Source organism: Micromesistius poutassou (assembly GCF_964030765.1).
Source record: "Micromesistius poutassou genome assembly, chromosome: 22".
NCBI classification, from domain to species: Eukaryota; Metazoa; Chordata; class Actinopteri; order Gadiformes; family Gadidae; genus Micromesistius; species Micromesistius poutassou.
Window position 1 is genome coordinate 9,711,177 of NC_140292.1, and position 12,636 is coordinate 9,723,812.

The 12,636-nt window shown below is 46.5% G+C and overlaps 3 protein-coding genes across 4 annotated transcripts; 2 read left to right on the forward strand and 1 right to left on the reverse strand.

Annotated features, from left to right (window-relative positions):
* Positions 1 to 141: 141 nt before the first annotated feature.
* pcyox1 (prenylcysteine oxidase 1) lies at positions 142 to 3,460 on the reverse strand (the record flags this gene model as incomplete). The annotated part of the gene is made up of 7 exons (XM_084486993.1): positions 3,206 to 3,460; positions 2,831 to 2,975; positions 2,440 to 2,646; positions 2,126 to 2,300; positions 1,563 to 1,774; positions 1,124 to 1,276; positions 142 to 815 (listed from the first exon to the last, which is right to left on the reverse strand). Exons 2-7 carry the CDS (start codon positions 2,940 to 2,942, stop codon positions 142 to 144), a joined length of 1,533 nt encoding a protein of 510 aa, XP_084343119.1. The 5' UTR covers positions 2,943 to 2,975; positions 3,206 to 3,460.
* Positions 3,461 to 3,829: 369 nt separating this feature from the next.
* fam136a (family with sequence similarity 136 member A) lies at positions 3,830 to 5,262 on the forward strand. The gene is made up of 3 exons (XM_084486168.1): positions 3,830 to 4,068; positions 4,293 to 4,433; positions 4,597 to 5,262. Exons 1-3 carry the CDS (start codon positions 3,982 to 3,984, stop codon positions 4,783 to 4,785), a joined length of 417 nt encoding a protein of 138 aa, XP_084342294.1. The 5' UTR covers positions 3,830 to 3,981; the 3' UTR covers positions 4,786 to 5,262.
* A 3,180-nt stretch (positions 5,263 to 8,442) lies between these two features.
* loxa (lysyl oxidase a) lies at positions 8,443 to 12,303 on the forward strand (the record flags this gene model as incomplete). Of its 2 annotated transcripts, XM_084486906.1 has the most annotated exons (7): positions 8,443 to 9,236; positions 9,336 to 9,444; positions 10,228 to 10,365; positions 10,733 to 10,889; positions 11,331 to 11,426; positions 11,587 to 11,702; positions 11,807 to 12,303. In XM_084486906.1, exons 1-7 carry the CDS (start codon positions 8,600 to 8,602, stop codon positions 11,811 to 11,813), a joined length of 1,260 nt encoding a protein of 419 aa, XP_084343032.1. In that variant the 5' UTR covers positions 8,443 to 8,599. The 2 variants fall into 2 exon arrangements, with proteins under 2 accessions (XP_084343032.1, XP_084343033.1); XM_084486907.1 differs by lacking the exon at positions 11,807 to 12,303 and having other exon boundaries at positions 11,587 to 11,706.
* Between the last annotated feature and the right edge of the window lie 333 nt (positions 12,304 to 12,636).

Genomic DNA, 12,636 nt, shown 5'->3' on the forward strand with positions numbered 1-12,636 from the left:
ACAGTAAAATACAGTAAAACAAACAAGCCCCAGTTTGCCTACATCTTCAGTGCAACGGAAAAAATAAAAGGTGGATCAGGCCCGGTCGTATCTCCCTCCCTCCCTCCCCTCCCCTCCCCTCCCTCCCTCCCTCCCTCCCGCTCACAGCTCCCCCCGGAGGCGCACGTGCAGGTCCTCCTGGTCGATCTTGCCGGTCAGCGCGTGCCAGCGGTGGTGCGCCAGCAGGGCGGCGTTGCGCGCCGCGATGGCGCTCATCTCCATGGCGCTGGCCGCCCACTCCACGGCGTTCAGGTAGTACAGCCGATCGTGCAGCATGAAGGGCGGGGTCCGGCGGTGCGGCGGCCGGTACGCCGGGTACGCCAGCCAGCGGGTCTCCGACGCCCCGGCGTCCCGGGACAGGAAGACGGCGTCCAGCTGCTCCTCGGTGAGCGGGCGCGGGGAGAAGATCTTCCAGACGGAGGGCGCGCTGGCGGGGGGCCGGCGGTACCCCGGGGGGATGGTCACGGGGTCCACGGAGCTCAGGCTGTTCAGGAAGCAGCCCTCGGCGTCCGTGGTCAGCACGTCGGACACGGTGAAGTCGGCGGGCTTCTGGCGGGTGCCCAGGTAGGAGACGTTGAGCAGGCCGTGCACCAGCGTGGACACCGTCTGGTGGTAGCGGCCCGGGTAGTGGGACGGGATGGGCGGGGAGAAGCCCGGGAAGCTGATGTCCGACTTGCCCGTGTGGAGGGGCGTGGCCACGATGACGATGTCGTACAGGGAGTGGGCGGGGCCGGAGACCCCGACGTAGTTCACCTCGTAGAAGCTGGTCGTGGTGCCTACGGACGGCCGGGGACAAAGGACGAGGAGTCAGTGGTTTGAAGACATTGGGCTAAAAGTTCTTCAAGGAAAGACGAACATATGCGGATACAAAACAGCCTTTCTACTTGTCTAGCCTGTCGTTTTTCACACTTTATCCAAAGTCAATGCAAACACACGTCAAGGAGCAGGTGAGGCCTACATGTAGACTGTGGACATTGGGGATCGAACCCAGTACCTTTTGGCTGGGAGTCGAACACCCTGGTCATTATTAATACGGTATAATATAGTCGTTTAATATAGTTCCAGACAAAACGGCACACCTTACCCGCCTTGGATGGTCTAACTTTGACAGAGATGGAGGTGACGCGGGCGGGGATGAGCTCAGCCCTGCTGTGGTACAGCAGCCCTGAACACACCATCTTATTGCCCCCGTCCACGGCCCACAGACCAGAGTCTGCCCCGGCCAGCGACACAGCACCTACAGAGGCACACAGAGACACAGACACAAACACAAACACAGATACACAACACACAGTTTATTTGAAGAAGCGATGGTGAATGAGAGAACCAGTGAATGAAACACAACCCCGCACGCCAGTTCAACTCCAGCCGACCAGCTGGTACCCTTCGCCACCGGGGAGGTGACAGAGAAGTCTGGGCCCACTCACATTGTGATGGCTCAAATGGCCACAATTAAAACGAAGCGTCTTGTGCCATGACTTGATCCTTCTCTCAACAGGTGTGATGGAGGGGGAGGGGCCTACCGACGAAGCCGTTGACGCGGACACTCTGACCGTAGTTGACCCGCGTGATGGGCGCCACGATGTTGTTCAGGAAGACCTGGGAGAAGCCCTCGCCGAGCATGGCCTCCTCCAGCGTCTGATTGGCCAGCGTGAGGAAGCTGTCGCCCCCCATGGCGTGCAGAAGGTGCTCCACCGTGGAGAAGGAGTAGCCAAACTGCTGGTACTGGTAGATCCTGCAGAATAAGCCACAGTGGACTACATCACCACAACATACACTGCTCACCACTTCATATTCATTTAGTATTTTAGAAAACTAAGAAAAACTTTCAGTGGATTCAGACGGATTAAGGAGCAGGTAGGGGTTAGTCATCTTGCTCTAGGAGGCCCGTCAGGGTGAGTACATCGGGGATTGACCCAGTACCTTTAGGTGGGAGTCCAACACCGGCATCACAACACTATCCTCTCCTCTTTTTCATTGAAAGTTTACCGTTCTTAATGTTTCTTGGCAACTGATTGAGGGACACTGTGAGGTTTGTAGTTCAGAATGAGGTCAACAAATAGAAGTGAGACTTAGTTGGCCTTACCTCATGAACTTATCGAGAACACCTTCCACCCACATCTGCATGCGCAGGAAGTTAAAGCCGTAGCGCCACAGCATACGCAACATGTTAACAATAAACCAGTCGCTCTCTTCGAAGGTCAGCTCCTTCCCGTCGAAGATGGCCATTTTGGAAGGAACATTTTCCCTTTGACTTATACCTGGCGGATTAACACATTAATCAAATTACCATGAATTTTACAAGTATGTATACGATCATATTACAATGATCTAGCCCATTCATTCCACTGATTCAAACAGATATATTCATTCATCTTTGAAAGTGTATAGGAGCCGTACCGAGGTTGTCTATAAAGTGCTTCATGTGGAGGTTTAAGGGATGGATCACGGAGCCCCCGGTCTCATATTCCTGGTCCCCCATCTTCACCGTGGCTAGCCGTCCGCCCACGCTCTCAGGCTCAAACACATCGATCTTCACCCCTGCGCCGAACTCCTGCCTCAGGAAGTAGGCTGTTGCAGTACCCCCGATGCCGGCTCCCACCACAGCTGTTAAGACACACATACACATTAAAAGATAATAAGAGACTTTACACATTGAAAGCTGGTAAAAGATAAATCCCACATTAAAAGCTGGCAAAAGTGACATTAGACATTAAGAGCTGCTTCCCTTACAACATGCTTTAAGTTTTTGTAACGTATTATTTTGTAGTAGTATCATGGGCCGTCTTACCTATTCTTTTGGGCTGATCTCGCAGTCCAGGGGCGGATGCTAGAGTCCTCCGGCCAGCCTGACAGAGCCCCAGGAACAGGAGCGTCCTCAACGATACGGTCTTTATACTCATTGCGCAAATTTAGTAATCATCAGTCATAGGCATCTGGGAAAGGAGAAATATGAACGTCACCAGTAAGAAAATACTTCATACAGAGCTTTGGTCAAAGATCACGTCAATATAATGTAATGATCCTGCATGGATTTATTAAATAAGTACATCCCACTCAAGTTCTGAACATCATCAACATCTGAACTTGAGTGGAAGACTGGTCCTAGTGACCGACATCCGTGATCCAGTAGTTGACAGCTCAGTGTCTCTGGAGGTCCACTTACCACCCAGTGACCTGTGGAGTCACGTTAGGACTTCGAGTGGATCCACCAGCTCCACGATATCAAACTCACGTCTACAACTTACGATATTACACTGGCGACATCACACTCCCGATATCAAAGCAACGATATCAAACGAAGGGTATTAAACTAACGATATTAAACTCCAAAAGCTATGCCCAGTACTCTATTTAACCAATTTACTGGTAGACTAATACATAAACACTTTGAACGAAGTTTACTTCTGGAGTTGCTAGCGTCTAAACATTGTCAAGTTAAAGCGGATGTGCATATGCAATACTTCCGTTGATAATATGGCATGGACTTCACATTAAGTTGTTCGTCTTCTTTGCTGTTAAAGATAGTAAAAGTTTCCAAGCTTGCATACACATTAAATGCCTTATAATCTGGGATTTTATTTAAATTCATGAAAACAAAACGTTTTATTTATAGTTTGAATGAGAGGTATTTTGACAAGTCACTCCACCGTTTATATTATTTTTTGTATTTTTTTGTAAATATTACAAGCTAATGGAACTCAAATTTTATTTTGAAAATCATCCAATCGAAACGGAACCGGAATGTTTACATGAACCAACAGAGGAAGAAGACCGGATACGAGGCAGCAGCGCTTTAAGAACATGCTGGCACGGAGGTGACCTTAGTTATTGAAAACGTATAAACACAACCGAAACCTTAGGTTAGGTCTTACATTGTAGATTGGTTGCAACCGATCTTCTTTCATTTCCAACCGAGTTTAATTCAATTCAATTCAAAAGATGGCAGAGGCGCATCAGGCACGCATACAGACTGTGGTGGAAGATATGGTGCAGAGCCTAGAGAGGGACCATATCCGCAAAATGCAAGTAGGTGATAAATCACAAATAGATTTTAAATGCACATCTACTATGCAATGTGTGTTTCCATTCCACAGCAGCCACTATCCCAATGAATGCATGCATGAATATCATCTTCACATGATTCCGACTTCCATTCACACAGCAGCCCCCTTCCCAATGAATGAATGAATGAATGAGTATGACCTTCACGTGAATCTGACTTCATGTGCTTATGTGCATCCTTCCGTCAGGGACTTATGTTCAAATGCAGCGCGGACTGCTGTGACCGGTCGTCGGACTCCATGTCCCAGGTGCACCAGTGTATCGAACACTGTCACACCCCGCTGGCCCAGGCTCAAGGACTCGTGACGTCAGAACTAGAGAAATTTCAGGTGAGTGAATTGGTATTTGGGGGGGGGGGGAGGTGGAGAGATACATCACTTAAGCATTACAAGATTGCAAAGTTTCTAACGTCCGTACTTTACTTCAAACGTTAAGCCCTTTTAAGAACTGCTGTTTAAGTCTGTTTGTGTATTTATTTCCCTGTGTGTCCAGGACCGCCTGGCCAGGTGTACGATGCACTGCAGCGACAAAGCCAAGGACCTGTTTGACTCGGGGGCCAAGGAGCCCGCTGTGAGGGCCCTGATGGACCGCTGCGTCGGCAGCTGCGTGGACGACCACATGAACCTGGTGCCCAGCATGACCCGCAGGCTCCGGGACAACCTGGACGCTATCCCGCAGTGAGGGGAGGGGGGTCCCAGGATAACATGACCCACTGCTGCTGCTGTTGAGTCTAAGTCCAACACAACCTGCATTCTGTCTCACTGCGAGCTGACTGGTGGGTTTCTGAAACTAAAGGAAGAAAGATGGGACTTGGAGGTCAGAGGTTGGATGTGAACTGGTCGTGGTTGCTGTGTGAGGTTAAGGAAGAGGTTGTCGTTTAAATACATGTTTGAAAAATACTCCCATCACTCTGAGTGAGTCCTTTGCTCAGTGACCAGTTGTATTTGTCATCTGTACCTGCCCTGTGAAGTGAAAGTTGAACGTTGTATGGCTTTTAAGACGTGTGACATTGCATTGAAAAGTTTTCCCCATGTTTTATCTTTGTGTCTGAAGTTATGAGGGAAACGGGTGCTATTTAAATGATAATACACATCCAGCCAGAGCCATGTTTATTTATTCACTCTTCAATGACAACATATGCAAAATACTGCAAATAAAACTTTCATAGCCACCTTACCTCGACATTCTTTTTGATCAGATATGAGACCTATTTAAGAGTCCACTTCACAAACTGTGAGACTGAATGTGCACTTAAATGGGTCCACCATATAAATAGAAATCAGTCAAATAAATAATAGTTCATTTCCAGGTCGGTCCTCCTCATCCCGCTGCATGAGCCCAGACTGACGAGGGGCTGTCAGAGAGCAGGGTCAAGAGAGTCTAATTAGAAGGCTCCTCCTCTTCCTCTTCCCCCTCTTTCTCCTCCTGGTGGACAACGTGTGCAGCGTGCCACGTAGTCCACGTAGTCCACCAGACTGTGTGTCTGTGTCAGTCTGTGTGTGTCTGTGTCAGTCTGTGTGTGTAGAAACATTTCTGATCATGCACAGCCTATATATTGCGGGCATCAAGAGGTTCCCATGCAGGTGTAAATGTTAGGCTGAGGTTAGTGGGGGCAGGCTGGCACACAGGTGTAGGCAGCCAAGTGTTTAGAGAGAGTGGAGGGTTGTCTGTGTGTGTGTGTGTGTGTGTGTGTGTGTGTGTGGTCCACTTTCACTGGAGTAAGAGTACGTGCCCATAAAGAACCCACCCCCCTCTCCATTTGTGTTATCATTAAGAAGTCTAAAATATGATTCACTCACACAATGTAGTGACTAAACGGCCAGATGTATCCTGGCAGGTTAATAAAGGAAGGAGGGTAAGAAGAAGTTGTTTATGAAAGTCTTTGGAAGAGCTTTTCCTTAGTTTTTCCTCTTCAGTTGCACACAGATGATGGAGAACAGCAGCGACGTGGAGAACCGGCTTGATTGCTTGCAGATGTGTAGCTCTGCACTGCCCATGACCACGTTTCAATCAATTTATGAGCACACACCGAAAGTACATCCAGAACACTGCACTGCACTAGCTGTGTGTGTGTGTGTGTGTGTGTGTGTGTGTGTGTGTTAGTCTGTGTGTATGCGTGTTGGTGTGTGGTGTGTGTCTGTCTGCGTGAGTGGTTGCATATGCGTGTATATCTGTCTGAGTGCGTTTGTGTTTGTCTGTGTCTGCGTCCATGGATGTGTGTGTGTGTGTGTGTGTGTGTTGGTGTGTGTCTGTCTGCGTGAGTGGTTGCATGTGCGTGTACAGTATATCTGTCTGAGTGTGTTTGTCTTTGTCTGTGTGTCTGCGTCCATGGATGTGTGTGTGTGTGTGTGTGTCCGTTTGTCTGGAGTTCCAGAGAACTGAGTGGAAATGTTTAAAAAAAAAAAGTTCACATTCTTGCACTCCCTGGAGAATCCGCTGGTATGTAAGAACTACATGAGTACTGTTGTCCTCCTATTAATCAACTCCTACGCCGCACTAATGCACCATAGTGACACCAACCTCCATATCAACTCCTATGCCACACTAATGCACCATAGTGACACCAACCTCCATATCAACTCCTATGCCGCACTAATGCACCATAGTGACACCAACCTCCCCTCTCCCTCCAGGATGGGGCCAAAGCAGCAAAGCACTGAGCTACTAGCCTCCCCACCCACTCAGCTTTGGACTTCCAACACTTACAAAACGTCCGAAGGGGAGGAAACCTTTTTGGGGGATCATATAATGCCTCATGGCTCTGATTTGAGCATACATAAGCAACGATGCAATCCCACGTGACCCACTCTGAATTATGAAACGTGGACCCTGGCTTCTTTGTTCTAATCCAGAGACCATGTTGTCTAAACTCAGACATATTGACTATACTGTTATTATTGTACATATTACAATATATTGCAAATGTATGACCACCCTAAAGTAATGTAAACGTCAACACTACAGAAAGCTCACTAAACCATATTTCATAGGCCTACTGGTGGTTTTACATTGTACTAGCAGTCAAGTCCACTGTTGTCTCTTTGATCTCTGGTTTATAGCTCTGAATACCTATTGTCCTATACCTGCTTTTGTTTATTTGCAATATATTTCCCTTTAAGAATATTGGATACATGTGAGGAGAATCAAATATGCCATTTCATTTCTCTTTATAACATGTTTATAATGTATGCCTTGGAAATGTTGAGAACCACAATTTGTCGAATGGCTGCAGCAGAGCCTCTCCTCAATTCTCTCTCAACTTCACATTTTAAAGTCTGGTTTATGCATGGAGACACAGTATATCGTGCTTGAAACCAGATGATTCAATTGTGTGCATGAGATTCAGAAAATCTGTGTGGTTATGCAGCAGCCACCGTGAGGCCAACCACGTCTTCTAAAAAGATGTCCTAGTTGGCTGGACATAGTGAAATGAAAACCTTTGATTATACTTTGCAAGCTATGCATTACGCCTTTAGTGTTGACAACAAGGCAGTGTTCCTTCGGTTTTTATGAGGTCGATTTGGCCAATCTGGCCACATGCACAATAATTTCAACCTGAATGTAGGTAGGCCTATATATGTGGTATATTTCTAATAGTGCAAACGAGGAGACTAGCGCGATGACTCACATACATTTCCGGACAGCAGCCAAGGAAAGACGTGGAGAAATGTTTGGATGGGAGTGGATTTCCAAATAAAAGATTTTAAAAAATTCCGGGCAGTTATAATCCTGTTTAGATTCTCAGACTCCACAAATGTGCGTGGAAAGCATTTTGGCACAGGATGTATGGAGTTCATCCAACAGTCAGGAGAGCCATTTTTTATGCTTTAGATGTTCTTTCTTCAATTGTCTCCTAGAAACCATGTTTCAACCATGTGGCGATTTATGTTATTGACCACATTGTATGGGTCTATGTTTGAGTGTATAGGCCTAGATCACAATAGCATGGTACACCAGAACCCCATTTATGCAATTGTTAGACATTTAGGATATTACAAAAATGGTACAGTTGACTATATAACAAAAAATACCCATATTTTGTATCTTTTGTCTCTGCAGTTTAATTCTTAGTTTATAATAATCTCTCTGCAGGCCTGTTTAGTACAGCTGTAGGAAATATTATTCTCTCAATAAAACAATGTGAACAGGACACCTGTAGATTTGATGGTTAGGCCCATCAAGACCAACCAGGGAGGCAAACTAAGATTATGCAACCTTAAAAAATGGAGCAGTTCTCGGCAGCAGACGTGTCTAAAAGGTCCATAGCTGAACTCCTCCTCCTCCTCCCCTCATCCTCCTCCTCCTCCTCCGGCTGCTCTCAAACGGCGCATCTGCAAGCTGAGGACGAACCAAATGAGTTCACATCACAGGTATACATGTAGGCTTTCATATCTGTGAAACTGGCGTTAAAATGATACCAGGTCGACGTTATAAAGTGGAATAACATTAATTTAAAAGTGTTCTGTCAGCGACGTCGCGTGTTTTTAACTTCATCATGGGATTACGCATATTTGGCACGCTCCTTTACGCGTACGCGCGTATATTTGTACTTGTGTTCCTACTGCAAGCTGCCCAATCTCAAAACAATCCGGATGCAAGGAGGCAAAGCAATAACCAACAAAGTGCGGCACTCCGGCAGACGTTACAATGGGCGCACAATGGTAATATTTTTAGCCTGCTAAGCCAAGGCGCTCAGTACCAACCGGCGCGCCAAAGGGACGCGGCTAAGGACAACGTGCAATCAAGACCTGTCACCATCATTCGCGACGGAGACGCGGCAAGAACCCGAGAGCTGGTTCAGCCCTCCAGCCGCGCGCCTGCTCCGGACTCAGGCAATCCACTCCCAGGGCACGGACGGCGCTGGCTTCCTCCTCAAGTTCAACGGCGCGTGACCCCAGCAGACGACGATCAACCGCAGCCTGCAGGCGACCTCACGAGGACGCATCCACACAACACGACCAAGAATGACACCAAGGACGCGTCCCCGCCACGGAGAGAGGACATGATGGTCGCCGATGACCCCTATGACCCCTACAAGTCCACCGACAGAGATAACTACAACCACTATGACGCGTACGAGCAGCCCAGACCCCGATCCAGAGGGGGATACGGCACAAGGTACCATCAGTACGGTAAGAATGAGGAAAGGCTCTCCTCACGGCTCATTTATTCTATCTGGTTGGATGTTTATTTGTAAATATTTGTTTGTTTGTTTGTTTGTGCTCCCTCAGGTCTCCCGGACCTTGTGCCAGACCCGTACTACATCCAGGCCTCTGCATATGTCCAGAGGGTCCCCATGTACAACCTGAGATGTGCAGGGGAGGAAAACTGCCTGTCAAGGTACTGGCCTTTGTCATGGAGAACCTGTGGGAAAGTAGAGAGAGAGACAGAGGGAGGGAGAGAGAGAGAGAGCGAGAGAGAAAGAGAGAGAGAGAGAGAGAGAGAGAGAGAGAGAGAGTTGGAGAGAGAGATAGAGAGAGAGAGAGAGAGAGAGAAAGAGTGGGTGAGAGAGAGAGAGACAGAGAGTGAGGGGGGGGGGGGGGCAAACAAAAGCAATACTTCCACGAGTGAAAAAGTGCCACCTGGTGTGTTTGCGTTCGGTGACCTCATGGATGTCAGAGAGAGTCCCAGTCTCACCACAGGTTCGGACAGGGTGGAGCTGTGGAAATCAGTCGGCACTTTAATTATGGTTTGTTTGCATGGCAAGAAAATTGCCTCCGGTAAACTCATTATTGTAAAACCAACCCAAACAACCATTATTTCTTCCTTTCCCCCAATGCCTTGGCTCGCCTTTAAAAATGGCCTCAAGATGGAGAGACTTCTAAGACTTCTGTTCTGCACTATTGAGGCTGTGGTAAACTGTTCAGTACTATTCCACTGTTCTAAAGGGTTCTGTGTGGTGGAGAGAGTTCTACAATGTTCTGTACCCATTGTATTGTTCTAGAATCTACCGCATGATGGAGAAGGTTCCACAACATTGGCTACCTGTTTCATTGATCTAGATAGCATGTTCTGTACGGTGGATATCGTTCAACAAGGTACCGTACGTGTTGTATTGTTCTGTGTTCTGTATGATGGAGAATGTTCCACAACGTTCCGTACCGGTTGTGTTTGTGAGTGCAGCTCCGCCTACCGCGGTGACGTCCGGGACTACGACACCCGGATGCTCCTGAGGTTCCCTCAGAGGGTGAAGAACCAGGGGACGGCCGACTTCCTGCCCAGCAGACCGCGCTACTCCTGGGAGTGGCACAGCTGCCATCAGTGAGTCACTTCGTGTCCCTCTCTGTGTTCCTAGGGTTTCTGAGGCTGAAGGGAATGTGAATGTATAGACAGAGTGATCTGGACTTCTTCTTGAAATGTACAATTTCATTGACTTGTTATTGCATCACCTGCATTCTCACTCTTTATAATTTTTTTTTAATGAGTACCATAGAGCAATATAACTCCATAGAGATTCAACTTCATTGTATCTTCTTTGTTATTGTAAGTCTGTTTGGATAGAAGCGTCAGCTAAATAAATATAATGTAATGACAATGACAATCAGTCAATGTGTAAAAAAAAAAAGAGATTTAGCTAGTGTGTGTGTGTGTGTGTGTGTGTGTGTGTGCGTGTGTGTGCGCATCCCAGGCACTACCACAGCATGGATGAGTTCAGCCACTACGAGCTTCTGGACGCCAGCACCCAGCACTCCGTGGCCGAGGGCCACAAGGCCAGCTTCTGCCTGGAGGACACATCCTGTGACTACGGCTACTACAGGCGCTTCGCCTGCACGGCACACACCCAGGTTAGCACAGAGCTAGCTACTGCTTATACTGCACGGCACACACCCAGGTTAGCACAGAGCTAGCTACTGCTTATACTGCACGGCACACACCCAGGTTAGCACAGAGCTAGCTACTGCTTATACTGCACGGCACACACCCAGGTTAGCACAGAGCTAGCTACTGCTTATACTGCACGGCACACACCCAGGTTAGCACAGAGCTAGCTACTGCTTATACTGCAGGGCACACACCCTTGCTAGTTGACTTCCATTAAAACATCATCAAGCATTTCAACAGTGAGTCAAACTGTTCGAAAAACAGAAGCTAGATTTTGTAGAGCTGATATTTATTGTTTTAGGAACAAAAACAGCCTGATCGAGTATCAGCATGTGAAATGGATGGCGTTTCCAACTGTTTGATTTATACCTTGTTTTTTCTCCCAAACTGCCTCTAAATTATAGGGTCTGAGCCCGGGATGCTATGACACTTATAACGCGGACATCGACTGCCAGTGGATCGACATCACAGATGTGAAGCCTGGAAACTTTGTCCTCAAGGTTGGCTTCATATCACATGAAGTCTGGCACACATTACTTTGGCAGGGAAGACTTAGCAGGCCAATTTAACCCTCTGAAGTACCAGATGTGCCCTATTCGTCAGTATCTGAACGCACATAGGACAATCATGTGTTGTTTTTTTTGTCGCTGCACTGTGTAGGTCAGTGTGAATCCCAGCTACCAGGTGCCAGAGTCTGACTACAGCAACAATGTGGTGCGATGCGAGGTCCGTTACACCGGGAACTACGCCTACGTTTCCGGCTGCCACATATCTCCGTGAGTGAAATCTAGTTCAAAGTTCAAAGATAGCCTGTAAAGCTGCATTACCCCGGTGACTCGTTATTGTATTCATGTTTATTTTCTTAACTTTCTTTTTTTAGGTATTGAAATGGCATTAACATCATCTGCATCTGTCTGATGAAGAATGGTGCATCACAAGGGGAAATGGACTGGAGATAGTAGTTACTCTACCCTGTTTCAAGCTTCACATTAAAGTTAAATGATTTGAACTTTAGTTTAATGTATCAAGGTTAGTCATAAAGTTATTGAAAGTAAATGAAATAATTGATGTAATTCAACCTTTCTCCCCAGGCAGATACGCATTCTAGGCATTGTACATGAATGCCCATTTTTATTTTGTATTAACATGTTTTATGAACCTATTGCTCTTGTTTACATTGTACTGATTCCCCGCATGACATGCAAATTCTTCTACACATAAAAATGGTAAAAGTGAACTTGGATTGCCATTTTTTTTTCAAAAGAGAATCAGGTTTGAGTGTTCAGTAAATCCCTTAATCAACAATATTTATATGACAAACTACGGAAGATGTATTTCTTATATTTATAAACAAGAGATACTTTTATTTTGGTGAAAATGTACTTGAATAAAATGTTGGATTAACATTGTGTTTTTAAATAATAAATGATAAACATGCACAGGCACACACACACACACACACACACACACACACACACACACACACACACACACACACACACACACACACACACACACACACACACACACACACACACACATACAATTTAATGAATATATTATTATTACGTTAAATACTACTGATATAAATTAGATACTTATATCTAATATATATATAATTATACTTATATCATATTATATTTGATCATTTTGTGCAATAGTACATAGATCATAAAATAAATATTCAAATTGATCCTCACTGGTACCGAT